At 43.6% G+C, this 22,127-nt stretch overlaps 1 protein-coding gene across 1 annotated transcript in view; it reads right to left on the reverse strand.

Moving 5' to 3' along the window:
- Nucleotides 1-1,378: 1,378 nt before the first annotated feature.
- Nucleotides 1,379-22,127, reverse strand: part of LOC121551881 (DNA polymerase delta catalytic subunit) — a 33,624-nt gene continuing 12,875 nt past the window's right edge. Inside the window, exons 15-27 of the mRNA XM_045205059.1 lie at nt 20,300-20,416; nt 19,770-19,883; nt 18,655-18,802; nt 16,478-16,573; nt 16,210-16,347; nt 15,475-15,650; nt 12,346-12,498; nt 10,696-10,798; nt 10,445-10,577; nt 10,148-10,261; nt 9,560-9,612; nt 5,761-5,858; nt 1,379-1,633 (exon numbers count right to left, since the gene is read on the reverse strand). Coding sequence (XP_045060994.1) covers nt 1,546-1,633; nt 5,761-5,858; nt 9,560-9,612; nt 10,148-10,261; nt 10,445-10,577; nt 10,696-10,798; nt 12,346-12,498; nt 15,475-15,650; nt 16,210-16,347; nt 16,478-16,573; nt 18,655-18,802; nt 19,770-19,883; nt 20,300-20,416 — 1,531 coding nt within the window. The 3' untranslated portion in view covers nt 1,379-1,545. The remainder of the gene's footprint in view (nt 1,634-5,760; nt 5,859-9,559; nt 9,613-10,147; nt 10,262-10,444; nt 10,578-10,695; nt 10,799-12,345; nt 12,499-15,474; nt 15,651-16,209; nt 16,348-16,477; nt 16,574-18,654; nt 18,803-19,769; nt 19,884-20,299; nt 20,417-22,127) is intronic.

Here is a 22,127-nt window from a genome sequence, read left to right on the forward strand (position 1 = left end):
AGATCTGCAAAGAGGAGTGGAACAAAATCCATCCTGAGATGTGTGCAAACCTGGTGGACAACTACAAGAAACGTCTGACCTCTGTGATTGCCAACAAGGGTTTTGCCACCAAGTACTAAATCATGTTTTGCAGAGGGGTCAAATACTTATTTCCCTCATTAAAATGCAAATCAATTTATAAAATCTTTTACATGCGTTTTTTTTGTTATTCTGTCTCTCACTGTTCAAATAAACCTACCATTAAAATTATAGACTGATCATGTCTTTGTCAGTGGGCAAACGTACAAAAATCAGCAGGGGATCAAATACTTTTTTTTCCCCCTCACTGTAATACCCCATAATGACAGTGAAAACAGGTTTTTAGATTTTTTTGCAAATGTATTACAAATAACAGAAATACCTTATTTACATAAGTATTCAGACCCTTTGCTATGAGAACTCAGGTGCATCCTGTTTCCATTGATGATACTTGAGGTTTCTACAACTCGACGCTCCCCATCCAACCTGACAGAGCTTAAGAGGATCTGCACAGAAGAATGGGAGAAACTCCCCAAATACAGGTGTGCAAAGCTTGTAGCTTCTTACCCAAGAAGACTCAAGGCTGTAATCGCTGCCAGAGTACTGAGTAAAGGGTCTGAATACTTATGTAAATGTGATATTTCCGTTTCTTATTCTGTATAAATTTCCCCCCAAAATTAAAAACCTGTTTTTGCTTTGTCATTATGGGGTAATGTGTGTAGATTGCTGAGGGGGGAAAAAACTATCTAATCCATTTTAGAATAAGGCTGTAACGTAACAAAATGTGGAAGAGGTCTAGGGGTCTGAATACTTTCAGAATGCACTTGGGCTCCCGAGTGGTGCAGCGGTCAAAGGCACTGCATCTCAATGCTAGAGGCGTCACTACAGACCCTGGTTCGATTCCAAGCTGTATCACAATCCAGCTGTGATTGGGAGTCCCATAGGGCGGTGCATAATTGGCCCAGCGTCGTCCGGGTTTGGCCGGGGTAGGCCGTCATTGAAAATAAGAATTTGTTCTTAACTGACTTGCCTAGTTAAATAAAAGGTAAAATAAATAAAAAATACCCTCCCTTTGCCAACCCTATCCTAGATCAGAACTCCTACTGAGATGGTTCATAAATACAGGCCCTAGTCTATTAACACATGCCATTGGAACCCTGAACTGTAACCTATTAGAAGTGCACAGTAAAAAATAACCTGCTGCTTTCATTGGTTATCGTCAAATGCCCACTACACAACTTTTAGTACTCAACATATTACAAAATCCACCACCATACTTTTGGTTCAATGCAACTGAGGTCTTCTAGACTGAAGACAGACAACAATGACAAGACACATTTCTACAAAAACATTTATTTAGATTCATATTTCAAGAAAATAGTGTAACATTTATCATTCTTACAAGAAGACAATACAGTACAAATCCTTTCCAGGAGAAGGAGGGAGAGAGGGAGTGGGGAGCGAGAGAGGGGACAGAGGGAGAGAGAGGGGAGCCGGTGAATATGGAGTCTCTGTTGCGTCTGCCTGTCACCATCCAAAGCGAGACACCAGCTTCTCCTGATCATCCAGGTCTTTCTGTACCTTCTTCCTCATGTAGAATATGGGACAGTCCCGGCTGGACAGAGGGAGGGACAGCAACATTTACTTAATAATAATAATAATAAAATATATACAGTGGGGTCCTAAATTATTGACAATCTTGATAAAGATGAGGAAAAATTTATAAAATAAATACAAATACTGAGCTATATTGTATGCTCCATAAAAATTGGAAATTATATTTTTTATACGAATACAACTGAACAGAGAAAGAGAATTTGTTTAAGTAATACTTTTTTTCCTCCGTTTCAATACCTCACCTTGTGAGGATTAAGGTACTGAGCCTTTTTCTTAAAGGTTTTATGAGTTGGAAACACATTGGGAGGGATCTTAGACCATTCCTTCATACAGAATCCTTCCAGATCATTGATATCCTTCGTCTGTTCTTATGGACTGCCCTCTTCAATTCAAACCACAGGTTTTCAATGGGTTTGAAGTGGAAATGAGAATGCATGAACAGAAAAGAAACCCATACCTCCTGTAAAATATGGTGGTGGATCTTTGATGTTATGTAATTTTTTTTATACAACCTATAGAGTGTGCAACTTTCTTTTCATACAGTTTAACCTCCGTCAGGACCTACAAAAATGTTTGGGTGTGCGTCAGCCAATGCTTTTTAAGGGACTGCTGCTCTGACAGTTTGGTTACTGGGGGTTGAAGGCTGCTGCTCCTAATATTTATGTATTTATACATTTCTTAATTCCATTATTTTCCTTTTAGATTTGTGTGTATTGTTGTGATTTTGTTAGATACTACTGCACTGTTGGAGCTAGGAACACAAGCGTGTCGCTACATCTGCTAAATACAGTGGGGGAAAAAAGTATTTAGTCAGCCACCAATTGTGCAAGTTCTCCCACTTAAAAAGATGAGAGAGGCCTGTAATTTTCATCATAGGTACACGTCAACTATGACAGACAAAATGAGAAGAAAAAAAATCCTGAAAATCACATTGTAGGATTTTTAATGATTTTATTTGCAAATTATGGTGGAAAATAAGTATTTGGTCAATAACAAAAGTTTCTCAATACTTTGTTATATACCCTTTGTTGGCAATGACACAGGTCAAACGTTTTCTGTAAGTCTTCACAAGGTTTTCACACACTGTTGCTGGTATTTTGGCCCATTCCTCCATGCAGATCTCCTCTAGAGCAGTGATGTTTTGGGGTTGTCGCTGGGCAACACGTACTTTCAACTCCCTCCAAAGATTTTCTATGGGGTTGAGATCTGGAGACTGGCTAGGCCACTCCAGGACCTTGAAATGCTTCTTACGAAGCCACTCCTTCGTTGCCCGGGCGGTGTGTTTGGGATCATTGTCATGCTGAAAGACCCAGCCACATTTCATCTTCAATGCCCTTGCTGATGGAAGGAGGTTTTCACTCAATCTCACGATACATGGCCCCATTCATTCTTTCCTTTACACGGATCAGTCGTCCTGGTCCCTTTGCATAAAAACAGCCCCAAAGCATGATGTTTCCACCCCCATGCTTCACAGTAGGTATGGTGTTCTTTGGATGCAACTCAGCATTCTTTGTCCTCCAAACACGACGAGTTGAGTTTTTACCAAAAAAGTTCTATTTTGGTTTCATCTGACCATATGACATTCTCCCAATCCTCTTCTGGATCATCCAAATGCACTCTAGCAAACTTCAGACGGGCCTGGACATGTACTGGCTTAAGCAGGGGGACACGTCTTTCACTGCAGGATTTGAGTCCCTGGCGGCGTAGTGTGTTACTGATGGTAGGCTTTGTTACTTTGGTCCCAGCTCTCTGCAGGTCATTCACTAGGTCCCCCCGTGTGGTTCTTGTGATCATTTTGACCCCACGGGGTGAGATCTTGCGTGAGCCCCAGATCGAGGGAGATTATCAGTGGTCTTGTATGTCTTCCATTTCCTAATAATTGCTCCCACAGTTGATTTCTTCAAACTAAGCTGCTTACCTATTGCAGATTCAGTCTTCCCAGCCTGGTGCAGGTCTACAATTTTGTTTCTGGTGTCCTTTGACAGCTCTTTGGTCTTGGCCATAGTGGAGTTTGGAGTGTGACTGTTTGAGGTTGTGGACAGGTGTCTTTTATACTGATAACAAGTTCAAACAGGTGCCATTAATACAGGTAACGAGTGGAGGACAGAGGAGCCTCTTAAAGAAGAAGTTACAGGTCTGTGAGAGCCAGAAATCTTGCTTGTTTGTAGGTGACCAAATACTTATTTTCCACCATAATTTGCAAATAAATTCATTAAAAATCCTACAATGTGATTTTCTGGATTTTTTCTCTCTCAATTTGTCTGTCATAGTTGACGTGTACCTATGATGAAAATTACAGGCCTCTCTCATCTTTTTAAGTGGGAGAACTTGCACAATTGGTGGCTGACTAAATACTTTTCCCCCCCCACTGTATGTGTATGTGACCAATACAATTTGATATATAAGAGTGGTTATATTAACCTCAGTCAATACATGTTAGAATCACCTTTGGCAGCGATTACAGCAGTGAGTCTTTCTGGGTTAGTCTCCAAGAGCTTTGCACACCTGGATTGTACAATATTTGCACATTATCTTTTTATTTATTCTTCAAGCTCTGTCAAGTTGGTTGTTGATCATTGCTAGAGAGCCATTTTCAAGTCTTGCCATAGATATTCAAGCCGATTTAAGTCAACATTGTAACTAAGCCACTCAGGAACATTCAACGTCGTCTTGGTAAGCAACTCCAGTGTATATTTGGCCTTGTGTTTTAGGTTATTGTCCTGCTGAAATGTGAATTTGTCTCCCAGTGTCTGTTTGAAAGCAGACAACCAGGTTTTGCTTTAGGATTTTGCCTGTGCTTATCTCTATTTTGTCTCTTTTTTGACAAGCAAATATACCAATAACATGATGCAGTCACTCCCATGCTTGAAAATGTGTAGAGTGGTACTCAGTGATGTGTTGTATTTGCTCCAAACATAACACTGTATTCAGGACATACATTTTATTTCTTTGCCACATTTTTTGCAGTTTTATTTTAGTGTCTTACTGCAAACAGGATGCATGTTTTGGAATATTTTTACTCTGTACAGGCTTCTTTTCGCTGTCATTTATAATATAATAATATGCCATTTAGCAGACGCTTTTATCCATTTCACATTTACATTTTACGTCATTTAGCAGACGCTCTTATCCAGAGCGACTTACATTATTATTATTTTTTCATACCCCCTGTGGGAATCGAACCCACAACCCTGGCGTTGCAAACGCCATGCTCTATCAACTGAGCTACAGAGGACCATTTAGGTTAGTATTGTGGAGTAACTACAATGTTGATCCATCCTCAGTTTTCTCCTATCACAGCCATTAAACTCGGTAACTGTTTTAAAGTTAGCCAATATGCTGGCAACTGTGTTAGGAAGGACACCTGTATCTTTGGAGTGACTGGGTGTATTGATACACCTCCAAAGTGTAATTAATAACTTCACCATGCTCAAAGGGATATTCAATGTCTGCTTTTCTTTTTCTTTTTCTGAGTGGGTCTGTGTGTAACAGATATGTTGATGTGCATTTCAGAGTGGGTCTGTGTGTAACAGATATGTTGATGTATATTTCAGAGTGGGTCTGTGTGTAACAGATATGTTGATGTGTATTTCAGAGTGGGTCTGTGTGTAACAGATATGTTGATGTGTATTTCAGAGTGGGTCTGTGTGTAACAGATATGTTGATGTGTATTTCAGAGTGGGTCTGTGTGTAACAGATATGTTGATGTGTATTTCAGAGTGGGTCTGTGTGTAACAGATATGTTGATGTGTATTTCAGAGTGGGTCTGTGTGTAACAGATATGTTGATGTGTATTTCAGAGTGGGTCTGTGTGGTAATTATCCAACAGTACATGAGTCTGTGCTGCTTGTACAGACGTTGCACATTTAGGTGCATTAAAGATTCCCTTTCAGAAGTTAATATATAGTATCTCCAATTTCAGAAGTTAATATACAGTATCTCCTATTTCAGAAATGTCACCTACATATTTATTTACCCAAGTTATCGTTAGATTGTAAACAAACTTGGAGCTTGACATCACCCTGCTAGAGAGTCACACTAACGATGTACCGGCAAAGTAACTTTCAAACACACACATCTGTATACCAGTTGTATGCATTTGTGTGTGTGTGTGTGTGTGTGTACCTGGTACAGAGCACATCCTCATGGAGAGAGCCCTGACAGCGTTGACACTGTGTCCACAGGCGAGAGAAGCGCTCCTCCAGCGTACTTAAGTGGAAGATCTAGAATTCAAAAGAGATTCACCACTAGTAATTATTCAGAGATTCACCATTAGTAAGTACTAATCAGAGATTCACCATTAGTAAGTATACTGAACAAAAATAAACGCAACATGCAACAATTTAAAATATTTTGCTGAGATACAGTTCATATAAGGAAATCAGTCAATTGAAATAAATTCATTAGGCACTAATCAATGGATTTCACATGACTAGGCAGGGGCACAGCCATGTGTGGGCCTGGGAGGGCATAGGGCCACCGACTGGGGAGCCAGGCCCAGGCAATCAGAATGAGTTTTCCCCACAAAAAGGGCTTTATTACAGACAGAAATACTCCTCCGCCAAATACATTTAAACTCAGTTTCACAATTCCTGACATTTAATCCTAGTAAAAACTCCCTGTCTTAGGTCAGTTAGGATCCCCACTTTATTTTAAGAATGTGAAATGTCAGAATAATAGTAGAGAGAATGATTTATTTCAGCTTTTATTTATTTCATCACATTCCCAGTGGGTCAGAAGTTTACATACACTCAATTAGTATTTGGTAGCATTGCCTTTAAATTGTGTGCTAACTCTTTGCTCGCACACGCCTTTTCAGTTCTGCCCACAAATGTTCTATAGGATTGAGGTCAGGGCTTTGGGATGGCCACTCCAATACCTTGACTTTGTTGTCCTTAAGCAATTTTGCTACAACTTTGGAAGTATGCTTGGGGTCATTGTCCATTTGGAAGACCCATTTGCGACCAAACATTAACTTCCTGACTGATGTCTTGACATGTTGCTTCAATATATCCACATCATTTTCCTTCCTCATGATACCATCTACAGTACCTTGCAAAAGTATTCATCCCCCCTTGGCGTTTTTCCTATTTTGTTGCATTACAACCTATAATTTAAATCGATTTTTATTTGGATTTCATGTAATGGACATACACAAAATAGTCCAAATTGGTGAACTGAATTGAAAAAAAATAATAATGGAAAAGTGGTGCGGGCATATGTATTCACCCCCTTTGCTATGAAGCCCCTAAATAAGATCTGGTGCAACCAATTACCTTCAGAAGTCACATAATTAGTTAAATAAAGTCCACCTGTGTGCAATCTAAGTGTCACATGATCTCAGTATATATACGCACACCTGTTCTGAAAGGCCCTAGAGTCTGCAACACCACTAAGCAAGGGGCACCACTAAGCAAGGGGCACCACCAAGCAAGCGGCACCACCAAGCAAGCAGCACCACCAAGCAAGCGGCACCACCAAGCAAGCGGCACCATGAAAACCTAGGAGCTCTCCAAACAGGTCAGGGACAAAGTTGAGAAGTACAGATCAGGGTTGGGTTATAAAAAAATATCCAAAACTATGAACATCCCACAGAGCACCATTAAATCCATTATTACAAAATGGAAAGAATATGGCACCACAACAACCCTGCCAAGAGAGGGCCGCCCACCAAAACTCACGGACCAGGCAAGGAGGGCATTAATCAGAGAGGCAACAAAGAGACCAAAGATAACCCTGAAGGAGCTGCAAAGCTCCACAGCGGAGATTGGAGTATCTGTCCATAGGACCACTTTAAGCCGTACACTCCACAGAGCTGGACTTTACGGAAGAGTGGCCAGAAAAAGCCATTGCTTAAAGAAAAAAATAAGCAAATATGTTTGGTGTTCGCCAAAAGCATGTGGGAGACTCCCCAAACATATGGAAGAAGGTACTCTGGTCAGATGAGACAAAAATTGAGCTTTTTGGCCATCAAGGAAAACGCCATGTCTGGCGCAAACCCAACACCTCTCATCACCCCGAGAACACCATCCCCACAGTGAAGCATGGTGGTGGCAGCATCATGCTGTGTTGATGTTTTTCAATCGGCAGGGACTGGGAAACTGGTCAGAATTGAAGGAATGATGGATGGCGCTAAATACAGGGGAATTCTTGAGGGAATCCTGTTTCAGTCTTCCAGAGATTTGAGACTGGGACAGAGGTTCACCTTCCAGCAGGACAATGACCCTAAGCATACTGCTAAAGCAACACTTGAGTGGTTTAAGGGGAAACATTTAAATGTCTTGGAATGGCCTAGTCAAAGCCCAGACCTCAATTCAATGGTGAATCTGTGGTATGACAAAGATTTCTGTACACCAGCGGAACCCATCCAACTTGAAGGAGCTGGAGCTGTTTTGCCTTGAAGAATGGGCAAAAATCCCAGTGGCTAGCTGTGCCAAGCTTATAGAGACATACCCCAAGAGACATGCAGCTGTAATTGCTGCAAAAGGTGGCTCTACAAAGTATTGACTCTGGGGGGGGTGAATAGTTATGCACGCTCAAGTTGTCTTTTTTTGTCTTATTTCTTGTTTGTTTCACAATAAAACATATTTTGCATCTTCAAAGTGGTAGGCATGTTGTGTAAATCAAATTATACAAATCCCCCAAAAATCCATGTTAATTCCAGGTTGTAAGGCAACAAAATAGGAAAAATGCCAAGGGGGATGAATACTTTCGCAAGCCACTGTATTTTGTGAAGTGCACCAGTCCATCCTGCACCAAAGCACCCCCACAGCATGATGCTTCCACCCCCGTACTTCACGGTTGGGATGGTGTTCTTCGGCTTGCAAGCTACCCCCTTTTTCCTCCAAACATAACGATGGTCATTATTGCCAAATAGTTATATTTTTGTTTCATTAGACCAGAGGACATTTCTCCAAAAAGTACAATCTTTGTCCCCATGTGCAGTTGCAAACACAAGGTTCTTTGCTGTTGTTCTGGGATTTATATGCACTTTTCGCACCAAAGTACGTTCATCTCTAGGAGACACAACGCATCTCCTTCCTGAGCGGTATGACGGCTGCGTGGTCCCATGGTGTTTATACTTGCGTACTATTGTTTGTACAGATGAACGTGGTACTTTCAGGCATTTGGAAATTGCTCCCAAGGATGAACCAGACTTGTGGAGGTCTACAATTATTTTTCTGAGGTCTTGGCTGATTTCTTTTGATTTTCCCATGATGTCAAGCAAAGAGGCACTGAGTTTGAAGGTAGGCCTTGAAATACATCCACAGGTACACCTCCAATTGACTCAAATTATGTCAATTAGCCTATCAGAAGCTTCTAAAGCCATGACATCATTTTCTGGAATTTTCCAAGCTGTTTAAAGGCACAGTCAACTTAGTGTATGTAAACTTCTGACCCACTGGAATTGTGATACAGTGAATTATAAGTGAAATAATCTGTCTGTAAACAATTGTTGGAAAAATGGTCCTAACCGACTTGCCAAAACTATAGTTTGTTGACAAGAAATGTGTGGAGTGGTTGAAAAACGAGTTTTAATGACTCCAACCTAAGTATATGTAAACTTCCGACTTCAACTGTATTAGTGTTTAATGAACAGGACACAGATTAACAGTACAGGTTTGATATATTAGTGCCTAATGAACAGGACCCAGATTAACAGAACAGGGTTGATATATTAGTGCCTAATGAACAGGACCCAGATTAACAGAACAGGGTTGATATATTAGTGCCTAATGAACAGGACCCAGATTAACAGAACAGGGTTGATATATTAGTGCCTAATGAACAGGACCCAGATTAACAGAACAGGGTTGATATATTAGTGCCTAATGAACAGGACCCAGATTAACAGAACAGGTTTGATATATTAGTGCCTAATGAACAGGACCCAGATTAACAGAACAGGGTTGATATATTGTACCTCTTTCTGGTACAGCTCCGACTCCTTCTTCTTACAGAAATCACACACAGCCGCTGTGGGGAGGACAGCAGAGATTATAAATCACACACAGCCGCTGTGGGGAGGACAGCAGAGATTATAAATCACACACAGCCGCTGTGGGGAGGACAGCCTCTGTGGGGAGGACAGCAGAGATTATAAATCACACACAGCCGCTGTGGGGAGGACAGCAGAGATTATAAATCACACACAGCCGCTGTGGGGAGGACAGCAGAGATTATAAATCACACACAGCCGCTGTGGGGGAGGACAGCAGAGATTATAAATCACACACAGCCGCTGTGGGGAGGACAGCAGAGATTATAAATCACACACAGCCGCTGTGGGGAGGACAGCAGAGATTATAAATCACACACAGCCTCTGTGGGGAGGACAGCAGAGATTATAAATCACACACAGCCTCTGTGGGGAGGACAGCAGAGATTATAAATCACACACAGCCGCTGTGGGGGGAGGACAGCAGAGATTATAAATCACACACAGCCGCTGTGGGGAGGACAGCAGAGATTATAAATCACACACATACAGTACATTATTACACTCTCTCACCATCGTTCTTCAGCACTGCTCTGCAGCCAATACAGGTGCTCCTCTTGGTGGCGAAGGCCATGAGCCCCCCCACCCTGGAGGTCAACACTGTCTTACAGCGCGTGTGATCCCCCTCTGAAACACACAAACACATCAAGTTTATTTGTGCAATTTGTCTAATAATAGCAGCAGTCACGGTGTGTTTGTAGTGTGAATGTGTGTGTGGGTGTGTGTGTATTTGTGCATATGTGTGGGTGTGTGAGTGAGAGTGACGAGAGAAAGGAAGAGACTGTGTGTGTGTGTGGCATACTGACTCACTCAGTAAGACACTCACTGCTTTGCTCTCTCCCAGGATTGGCTCAAAGATCCGGAGCAGTGGCTTGGAGAGCTGTTGTTCCAGGTAGTACTGAGTGTCAATGGGAATGTTGTTCTCCAACACATAGATTGGGTCCTACACACACAATATTCATTATTTGTGTGAATGTTAATTAATGTATACCTTTACAAGGCACACCAACAATCACATGAATATTTACAATAGCCTCCACACACACACACAAAGTTCTAACCTCAGACTTCATGTATGCTGCTACTCCTTTGGCAGCTTTGATAATGACATAGGGAACTCTGTCTCCCAGTTGCGGGGCGCTACCCGCGTCTCTCTTCTTCATCCTGCAGAGGTGAGGGGTCAGATGTTATCAACTGGTACAGTGAGGGAAAAAAGTATTTGATCCCCTGCTGATTTTGTACGTTTGCCCACTGACAAAGACATGATCAGTCTATACATTTAATGGTAGGTTTATTTGAACAGTGAGAGACAGAATAACAACAAAAAAATCCATAAAAACACATGTAAAAAAAATTATAAATTGATTTGCATTTTAATGATGGAAATATGTATTTGACCCCTCTGCAAATCATGACTTAGTACTTGATGGCAAAACCGTTGTTGGCAATCACAGAGGTCAGACGTTTCTTGTAGTTGGCCACCAGGTTTGCACACATCTCAGGAGGGATTTGTTCCACGCCTCTTTGCAGATCTTCTCCAAGTTATTAAGGTTTTGAGGCTGACTTTTGGCAACTCGAACCTTCAGCTCCCTCCACAGATTTTCTATGGGATTAAGGTCTAGAGACTGGCTAGGCCACTCCAGGACCTTAATGTGCTTCTTCTTGAGCCACTCCTTTGTTGCCTTGGCCGTGTGTTTTGGGTCATTGTCATGCTGGAATACCCATCCACGACCCATTTTCAATGCCCTGGCTGAGGGAAGGAGGTTCTCACCCAAGATTTGACGGTACATGGCCCCGTCCATCGTCCCTTTGATGCGGTGAAGTTGTCCTGTCCCCTTAGCAGAAAAACAGCCCCAAAGCATAATGTTTCCACCTCCAGGTTTGATGGTGGGGATGGTGTTCTTGGGGTCATAGGCAGCATTCCTCGTCCTCCAAACACGGCGAGTTGAGTTGATGCCAAAGAGCTCAATTTTGGTCTCATCTGACCACAACACTTTCACCCAGTTCTCCTCTGAATCGTTCAGATGTTCATTGGCAAACTTCAGACAGGCCTGTATATATGCTTTCTTGAGCAGGGGGACCTTGCGGGCACTGCAGGATTTCAGTCCTTCACGGCGTAGTGTGTTACCAATTGTTTTCTTGGTGTCTATGGTCCCAGGTGCCTTGAGATCATTGACAAGATCCTCCCGTGTAGTTCTGGGCTGATTCCTCACCGTTCTCATGATCATTGCAACTCCATGAGGTGAGATCTTGCATGGAGCCCTAGGCCGAGGGAGATTGACAGTTCTTTTGTGTTTCTTCCATTTGCAAATAATCGCACCAACTGTTGTCACCTTCTCACCAAGCTGCTTGGCGATGGTCTTGTAGCCCATTCCAGCCTTGTGTAGGTCTACAATCTTGTCCCTGACATCCTTGGAGAGATTTTTTTGTTGTTATTCAGTCTCTCACTGTTCAAATAAACGTACAATTAAAATGATACACTGATCATTTCTTTGTCAGTGGGCAAACGTACAAAATCAGCAGGGGATCAAAAACTTTTTTCCCTCACTGTAACAATGATAGAACGATCCTTTATAAAAGGAACAACTTATTTGGATGGGCTTTCAGAAACCGTTCCATTCCAGCCATTACAATGATACTGTCCACCCCATTTCTCCCTGCACCAGCCTCCAACGTTCCTCCTCTCTCTCTCCGCCTCTCTCCATCCTTACCTCTCGGCCAGCTCTACATGCGCCTGTTTCCCAGCGTACTCCTGGGCTGTACGTGTCAGCTCCTTGGTGATAACCAGCTGGCTGATGTCGATGCGGTTACACAGCAGGTCAGAGATCACCTCTTTGGCGTGGGCCACCGCACCCTGGGGATCCCTGGGTAGAGAGACGAGGAGGGAGGGAGGGTAGAGAGACGTTACAGACCTACTGAACAGGACCCAGGACAACAACACTGTTACAGACCTACTGAACAGGACCCAGGACAACAACACTGTTACAGACCTACTGAACAGGACCCAGGACAACAACACTGTTACATACCTACTGAACAGGACAACAACACTGTTACAGACCTACTGAACAGGACCCAGGACAACAACACTGTTACATACCTACTGAACAGGACCCAGGACAACAACACTGTTACAGACCTACTGAACAGGACAACAACACTGTTACAGACCTACTGAACAGGACCCAGGACAACAAAGGTCTGCAGTAGGTAGACGGTACCGGTCTATGAGAATGTTCTATGTTCTGCAATAGGAGGTAGGTACCGGTCTATAGCTATGTTTCCATCCAATTTGCGACAGATTTTCATGAGAATATTCTAAAATCGGCACACATTAATATAAGTCTGTGCGTGATGAAATAGTGCACATAAAAATAACTTTTGCTGTTTAATTCCCATGTAAAGAATGAAAAATACAAGTTAAATGGGTTTCCATCGCATTTTCAACTCTACTGATGGTTTTGTCACAAAAACGGTTGTGTTTTATAGAAAAATGTGCCTACTCCACTCAGGTATTGGCAGGTGCGCTCTAGCCAGCAGCTGGCAGATACAGTGCTGGTATAAACCTACATGATGAGATTATGGATAACAGCAATATTTGTATTATTTGTCAAACGGCAGCTAAGCGTCGATCATCATGTCACCAGAATAAGACCCTTGATATTTAGTGAAAAGGAGCATAACTTATTTCATCTGTAGCCTAATAAACTGCATGCTTTCCAGAGTCGTAGTGGGAGTACCACACAACATGTCATCGCGTGACTTCAAGTTTACTTTGATATGATGGTTATTATACCAATATTAGCACATAAATGTGTTTCCACCACAATGTATTGCATAATTAATTTTAGACACAAAAAGATCCCACCGTGTCGAACGAACAAATTGTCTGTCGGCATTTATCAAATTGTAGCGGCATTTCCTGTTTCCCTCAGCCCAGTCAGTAGTGACTTTTTTGTGCGTCAGGTAATTCATCCGCATGAAATGGTTGGATGGAAACCTGGTTTATGAGAATGTTCTATGTTCTGCAGTAGGTGGTACCTACCTGTCTATCAGAATGTTCTAGGTGGTACCTACCTGTCTATCAGAATGTTCTAGGTGGTACCTACCTGTCTATCAGAATGTTCTAGGTGGTACCTACCTGTCTATCAGAATGTTCTAGGTGGTACCTACCTGTCTATCAGAATGTTCTAGGTGGTACCTACAGTGGGGAGAACAAGTATTTGATACACTGCCGATTTTGCAGGTTTTCCTACTTACAAAGCATGTAGAGGTCTGTCATTTTTATCATAGGTACACTTCAACTGTGAGAGACGGAATCTAAAACAAAAATCCAGAAAATCACATTGTATGATTTTTAAGTAATTAATTTGCATTTTATTGCATGACATAAGTATTTGATCACCTACCAACCAGTAAGAATTCTGGCTCTCACAGACCTGTTAGTTTTTCTTTAAGAAGCCCTCCTGTTCTCCACTCATTACCTGTATTAACTGCACCTGTTTGAACTCGTTACCTGTATAAAAGACACCTGTCCACACACTCAATCAAACAGACTCCAACCTCTCCACAATGGCCAAGACCAGAGAGCTGTGTAAGGACATCAGGGATAAAATTGTAGACCTGCACAAGGCTGGGATGGGCTACAGGACAATAGGCAAGCAGCTTGGTGAGAAGGCAACAACTGTTGCCGCAATTATTAGAAAATGGAAGAAGTTCAAGATGACGGTCAATCACCCTCGGTCTGGGACTCCATGCAAGATCTCACCTTGTGGGGCATCAATGATCATGAGGAAGGTGAGGGATCAGCCCAGAACTACACGGCAGGACCTGGTCAATGACCTGAAGAGAGCTGGGACCACAGTCTCAAAGAAAACCATTAGTAACACACTACGCCGTCATGGATTAAAATCCTGCAGCACACGCAAGGGCCCCCTGCTCAAGCCAGCGCATGTCCAGGCCCGTCTGAAGTTTGCCAATCACCATCTGGATGATCCAGAGGAGGAATGGGAGAAGGTCATGTGGTCTGATGAGACAAAAATAGAGCTTTTTTACTCCACTTGCCGTGTTTGGAGGAAGAAGAAGGATGAGTACAACCCCAAGAACACCATCCCAACCGTGAAGCATGGAGGTGGAAACATCATTCTTTGGGGATGCTTTTCTGCAAAGGGGACAGGACGACTGCACCGTATTGAGGGGAGGATGGATGGGGCCATGTATCGCGAGATCTTGGCCAACAACCTCCTTCCCTCAGTAAGAGCATTGAAGATGGGTCGTGGCTGGGTCTTCCAGCATGACAACGACCCGAAACACACAGCCAGGTCAACTAAGGAGTGGCTCCGTAAGAAGCATCTCAAGGTCCTGGAGTGGCCTAGCCAGTCTCCAGACCTGAAACCAATAGAACATTTTTGGAGGGAGCTGAAAGTCCGTATTGCCCAGCGACAGCCCCAAAACCTGAAGGATCTGGAGAAGGTCTGTATGGAGGAGTGGGCCAAAATCCCTGCTGCAGTGTGTGCATACTTGGTCAAGACCTACAGGAAACGTATGATCTCTGTAATTGCAAACAAAGGTTTCTGTACCAAATATTAAGTTCTGCTTTTCTGATGTATCAAATACTTATGTCATGCAATAAAATGCAAATTAATTACTTAAAAATCATACAATGTGATTTTCTGGATTTTTGTTTTAGATTCCGTCTCTCACAGTTGAAGTGTACCTATGATAAAAATTACAGACCTCTACATGGTTTGTAAGTTGGAAAACCTGCAAAATCGGCAGTGTATCAAATACTTGTTCTTCCCACTGTACCTGTCTATCAGAATGTTCTAGGTGGTACCTACCTGTCTATCAGAATGGTCTGCAGGCAGGTGTTGATCAGATTGGCCACCAGGGTGCAGTTGTCTCGGCGGACCGTCTCGATACCCTTGCAGTCCATCTTGTCGTGAGTGTCAGCGCTGGAGGAGAAGTAGAGGCCTGCGTAGCGCTTTTTGTTGATCAACAGGTAGGGGTAGTACACCTGAAGTGAGGAGAGAGGGAGAGGAGAGGGAGAGAGGGAGAGAAGAGGGAGGGAGAGGGAGAGGAGGGGGAGATAGGAAATAGAGGAGGGAGATAAAGGGAGTTTAACTTGTTTTTATTTGACCATGGAAGGAGCTCATAGTAGCCTTGAGTCATGTCCCATGGGGAGAGGAGAGAGTATGGATGTTAGTTATTTGACCACCCAAGAGAGGAATCACATAGCTTTATTGCAGACTAAACAAAAGACAAAGTAGTACAAGGTAGCTTGGTCTAGCACTAGACCTGGGTGGTGTTCATTTGGGAACACTGTCGTTGCAAAATAAAACAATTACAATCAGTTTTTCTAATTGGTCAACTCCAGGTAGCATCCATATAATTACATATTAGAATTTAGTAGTTTAATAGGATCTCTGTGGTAGTACCTTCCTGTTTCACAGTTTTTTACCACCAGGAGTTAGGGTTTTCAGACAATAGAGGTTCACTCCGTTTTAAAACATTTCCTACCAACTGAACATGACCCAGGGCTATTAGCAACAGCGTTTTAAATGGTGAACTGGTACCTTCTCAAACTCCAGTTTGATGGGAGGGGTGAAGTGGGAGGAAACCCACTCTGCCGCCTCCCTCCCAACCTCCATGGCCCTGCTCACAGTGTCCACGCCCAGTTTGACCATGACAGAGTCCGTGTCCCCGTAGATGACCTAACACACAATCAAGGAGAGTTGTAAGTAGAAGAACTAAAAGGAGATCAAGAAAAAGAAAGGTATGAAGGTCCCAAAAGAAAGGAGAGGTTAGGATGGTGGAACGACTGCCCTCGCTCTCCTCTCTCACCTTGGCATCGGCTTGGTAACCGTTGGAGATGGTGTACTTGGATTCTACCAGCTGTTTGGTCTGCTCAATCATCTGTCTGCCAAACCCAGTGACACTCTGGAAACACAGGGAGAGGTTAATAACATTGGTGACACTCTGGAAACACAGGGAGAGGTTAATAACATTGGTGACACTCTGGAAACACAGGGAGAGGTTAATAACATTGGTGACACTCTGGAAACACAGGGAGAGGTTAATAACATTGGTGACACTCTGGAAACACAGGGAGAGGTTAATAACATTGGTATTTCCAAGACCAATGCACCTGTTTTTTGTTTTTTTTTATCTCAATATCAAATCATTTCTTGGTAACATTTAAGTACCTTACTGTGATTGTTATTTAAAAAATGTTCTCAAAAGAAACAAAAATAGCTTCTAAGTCAAGAGTAATTTCTCAAGCAAGAATTTTGCTAGGACTGTCTGGGTGTGGTCTGAGTAGGGAGGGGGGAAAATGAAATCTAGCTGTTATTGGCAGAGGTATGGAACTCTCTTATTGGTCTAGACCTGTCTGCTGCCTTTGATACTGTGAACCATCAGATCCTCCTCTCCACCCTCTCCGAGCTGGGCATCTCCGGCGCGGCTCACTCTTGGATTGCGTCCTACCTGACCGGTCGCTCCTACCAAGTGGCGTGGCGAGAAGCTGTCTCCGCACCACGTGCTCTCACCACTGGTGTCCCCCAGGGCTCAGTTCTAGGCCCTATCCTATTCTCGCTATACACCAAGTCACTTGGCTCTGTCATATCCTCACATGGCCTCCCCTATCATTGCTACGCTGACGACACACAACTAATCTTCTCCTTTCCCCCTTCTGATAACCAGGTGGCGAATCGCATCTCTGCATGTCTGGCAGACATATCAGTATGGATGACGGATCACCACCTCAAGCTGAACCTTGGCAAGACGGAGCTGCTCTTCCTCCCGGGAAGGACTGCCTGTTCCATGATCTCGCCATCACGGTTGACAACTCCGTTGTGTCCTCCTCCCAGAGTGCGAAGAGCCTTGGCGTGACCCTGGACAACACCCTGTCGTTCTCTGCTAACATCAAGGCGGTGACCCGATCCTGTAGGTTCATGCTCTACAACATTCGGAGAGTACGACCCTGCCTTACACAGGAAGCGGCACAGGTCCTAATCCAGGCACTTGTCATCTCCCGTCTGGATTACTGCAACTCACTGTTGGCTGGGCTCCCTGCCCGTGCCATTAAACCCCTACAACTCATCCAGAATGCCGCAGCCCGTCTGGTGTTCAACCTTCCCAAGTTCTCTCACGTCACCCCGCTCCTCCGCACACTCCACTGGCTTCCAGTTGAAGCTCGCATCTGCTACAAGACCATGGTGCTTGCCTACGGAGCTGTGAGGGGGAACGGCACCTCGTACCTTCAGGCTCTGATCAGTCCCTACACCCAAACGAGGGCACTGTGTTCATCCACCTCTGGCCTGCTGGCTCCCTACCTCTGCGGAAGCATAGTTCCCGCTCAGCCCAGTCAAAACTGTTCGCTGCCCTGGCACCCCAATGGTGGAACAAGCTCCCTCACAACGCCAGGACAGCGGAGTCACTCACCACCTTCCGGAGACATTTGAAACCCCACCTCTTTAAGGAATACCTGGGATAGGATAAAGTAATCCTTCTACCCCCCACCCCCAAAAAAAAAAAAAAAAAAAAAAAAATTGTAAAGTGGTTATCCCACTGGCTATAAGGTGAATGCACCTATTTGTAAGTCGCTCTGGATAAGAACGTCTGCTAAATGGCGTAAATGTAACTGTGGTCTATTAACTAATTTACTGCCACCAGGCAGGCTAAAACACCATCCAACCAAAACAGGCTGAAATTTCAGCCAGTCTTTTCGAACCACTCTTGCACTAAAAGGGCATTATCATTTTCACAATATTATTCTAACCTCAGTTTGGAAATATTTTTTAAAAACACACAAAAAAGAAAAATCACATTTTTGACTGCACTGGGCCTTTAAGACATATCTCCAGACATCTTAATTTATATGTCTTAAGACATGCTGATGGCTGGGTATGTAAATACAAACAGGACATTGTCTGGATGCCTACAGCGCCACTGGCCTGGGGTCCTGGTCCCAGTTTCCACTTTGAGCCACTGACCTTGAGTAAACTGGGCAGGGTGCTCACCTGTGAGATCTCAAGGCAGGGCAGCTTGCCCACCTGAGCCCCTGTAAAGCCATAGACGGAGTTGGCGCTGATTTTGAGAGCGAGCTGTCGGCCGTCAAGGACCTGTTTCTTGAAAGGATCCGTTTCCTTTTTCAGCTCCGCTTTGGCCCTGAAGATATCGAAAGAGGGTCAGAAATAATAACCACAACAACTTTAATTTGTTAAGCACTGTTCATACACTGTTCGGGTAAGGTCTACATTGACTGACTTTTGTCCAGGATGAGCAGATGGAGTGGCTCATACACAACTCAGCTTTGGTCATTTGACGGCACAAGAGTTTAATCATCTTTCGTGCGAGTCAAATTACTAAGAACCTAGGTTAAGAGCACACTTAAATGTCAGAATTACACAAGAACCACCGGTCTTCCCCAAGCTATCTTTTCGCCATTATATTTATTTAACCTTTATTTAAGCAGGGAGTCCCATTGAGACAAAAGTATATTTTGCAAGGGAGCCCTGCATCACAAGAGCAGCACACAATTACACATTAAGTTCCAAACACAAATAGTTCAATCAAGACAGGAGCACAGGAAACAGAAATAGTTCAATCAAGACAGGAGCACAGGAAACAGAAATAGTTCAATCAAGACAGGAGCACAGGAAACAGAAATAGTTCAAACAAGACAGGAGCACAGGAAACAGAAATAGTTCAAATCAAGACAGGAGCACAGGAAACAGAAATAGTTCAATCAAGACAGGAGCACAGGAAACAGAAATAGTTCAATCAAGACAGGAGCACAGGAAACAAAAATAGTTCAATCAAGACAGGAGCACAGGAAACAGAAATAGCTCAATCAAGACAGGAGCACAGGAAACAGAAATAGTTCAATCAAGACAGGAGCACAGGAAACAGAAATAGTTCAATCAAGACAGGAGCACAGGAAACAGAAATAGTTCAATCAAGACAGGAGCACAGGAAACACAAACAATAACTATAAGAGGAATAGTTTGCTATAGACAGTCTTCATATTCTCTATGGCAGGTCAGGAATCAGTGTGAATGATTCTAGATCAGATTGAGAAACCTAAGAGATGTGCATAGGGCCTCGTTTCAGCAGACTCAGGGTCAGTGCTTACTTCTTCCTGGCAGAGAGCAGGTCCTCCAGGATATCAGGCAGAAGTCCCTTCCTCACCGAGCTCTTAACAAACATGTCACCTGTGGGAGTCTTGATGAAGTCCTCTGGGGTCAGACTAAGGAGACAAAACACCCATGTCACTTACAAATCAACCTGGGTCAACTTTGGTCAAATACAGCCCAGAAACAACCAATCAAGGATGCAGTCAAAGAACTGGTTGAGGTTTTCAGAGCTACGTTGCAGACCCCTGCCATAGCTAGATTAGGGTTGGAATGAAAACCAACAGGAGGGTGTCTCTCCAGGAACAGGGTTGGAGTTAAAACCTACAGGAGGGTAGCTCTCCAGGAACAGGGTTGGAGTTAAAACCTACATGATGGTAGCTCTCCAGGAACAGGGTTGGAGTTAAAACCTACATGATGGTAGCTCTCCAGGAACAGGGTTGGAGTTAAAACCTACATGATGGTAGCTCTCCAGGAACAGGGTTGGAGAGCCCTGGTTAGAGAAAGCACACAAAAAGAGTGACTATCTCACCCTAGCTTCTCGGCTGAGCCCTTCTGGAGCAGGGTGGTGTAGCAGAGGTTGTGGGCCATCATGATGGAGGGATACAGGGAGGAGAAATCCAGGGTGGCGATGGGAACGCTGTAGTATCTGGAGAGAGAGAGAGAGAGACAGACAGAGAGAGAGAGAGAGAGAGAAATAGCAAGAGTAAGTTCACGTTCATGTTTATACCCACATAGCAGTCATAGATACTGAAATACATAAAGGGACCACAATGGAAATAAGTCATTGACTTTACTGTTACCCCTGCCAAGTATTAACATGTATGTACTGTGTGTATGTCTTTAACTGTCAAATAAAAATCAATAAATATTAGATTACATTAATACACAAACAATTAAACATTAAAGCTAAAATCACAAGTAAAAACCATGCCAGAGGCTAGAATACTCCCTAAAACACAGAGCAGTGATACTCACCCTGTCTCTGTCTCAATGACTGTAGCTCCAGTAGTCTTCAGAGCAGTGATACTCACCCTGTCTCTGGCTCAATGACTAACTCCAGTAGTCTTCAGAGAAGTGTTACTCACCCTTTCTCTGGCTCAATGACTAACTCCAGTAGTCTTCAGAGAAGTGTTACTCACCCTGTCTCTGTCTCAATGACTAACTCCAGTAGTCTTCAGAGAAGTGTTACTCACCCTTTCTCTGGCTCAATGACTAACTCCAGTAGTCTTCAGAGCAGTGTTACTCACCCTTTCTCTGGCTCAATGACTAACTCCAGTAGTCTTCAGAGAAGTGTTACTCACCCTTTCTCTGGCTCAATGACTTAGCTCCAGGTAGTCTTCAGAGAAGTGTTACTCACCCTTTCTCTGGCTCAATGACTAACTCCAGTAGTCTTCAGAGAAGTGTTACTCACCCTTTCTCTGGCTCAATGACTAACTCCAGTAGTCTTCAGAGCAGTGTTACTCACCCTGTCTCTGGCTCAATGACTAACTCCAGTAGTCTTCAGAGCAGTGATACTCACCCTTTCTCTGGCTCAATGACTGTAGCTCCAGTGTAGTCTTCAGAGAAGTGTTACTCACCCTTTCTCTGGCTCAATGACTAACTCCAGTAGTCTTCAGAGAAGTGTTACTCACCCTTTCTCTGGCTCAATGACTGTAGCTCCAGTGTAGTCTTCAGAGAAGTGTTACTCACCCTTTCTCTGGCTCAATGACTGTAGCTCCAGTGTAGTCTTCAGAGAAGTGTTACTCACCCTTTCTCTGGCTCAATGACTAACTCCAGTAGTCTTCAGAGAAGTGTTACTCACCCTTTCTCTGGCTCAATGACTAACTCCAGTAGTCTTCAGAGAAGTGATACTCACCCTTTCTCTGGCTCAATGACTGTAGCTCCAGTGTAGTCTTCAGAGAAGTGTTACTCACCCTTTCTCTGGCTCAATGACTAACTCCAGTAGTCTTCAGAGCAGTGATACTCACCCTGTCTCTGGCTCAATGACTAACTCCAGTAGTCTTCAGAGCAGTGATACTCACCCTTTCTCTGGCTCAATGACTGTAGCTCCAGTGTAGTCTTCAGAGAAGTGTTACTCACCCTTTCTCTGGCTCAATGACTAACTCCAGTAGTCTTCAGAGAAGTGATACTCACCCTTTCTCTGGCTCAATGACTGTAGCTCCAGTGTAGTCTTCAGAGAAGTGTTACTCACCCTGTCTCTGTCTCAATGACTAACTCCAGTAGTCTTCAGAGAAGTGTTACTCACCCTTTCTCTGGCTCAATGACTGTAGCTCCAGTAGTCTTCAGAGCAGTGTTACTCACCCTTTCTCTGGCTCAATGACTGTAGCTCCAGTGTAGTCTTCAGAGCAGTGTTACTC

The sequence above is a fragment of the Coregonus clupeaformis genome, chromosome 19 (assembly GCF_020615455.1).
Source record: "Coregonus clupeaformis isolate EN_2021a chromosome 19, ASM2061545v1, whole genome shotgun sequence".
NCBI lineage: Eukaryota > Metazoa > Chordata > Actinopteri > Salmoniformes > Salmonidae > Coregonus > Coregonus clupeaformis.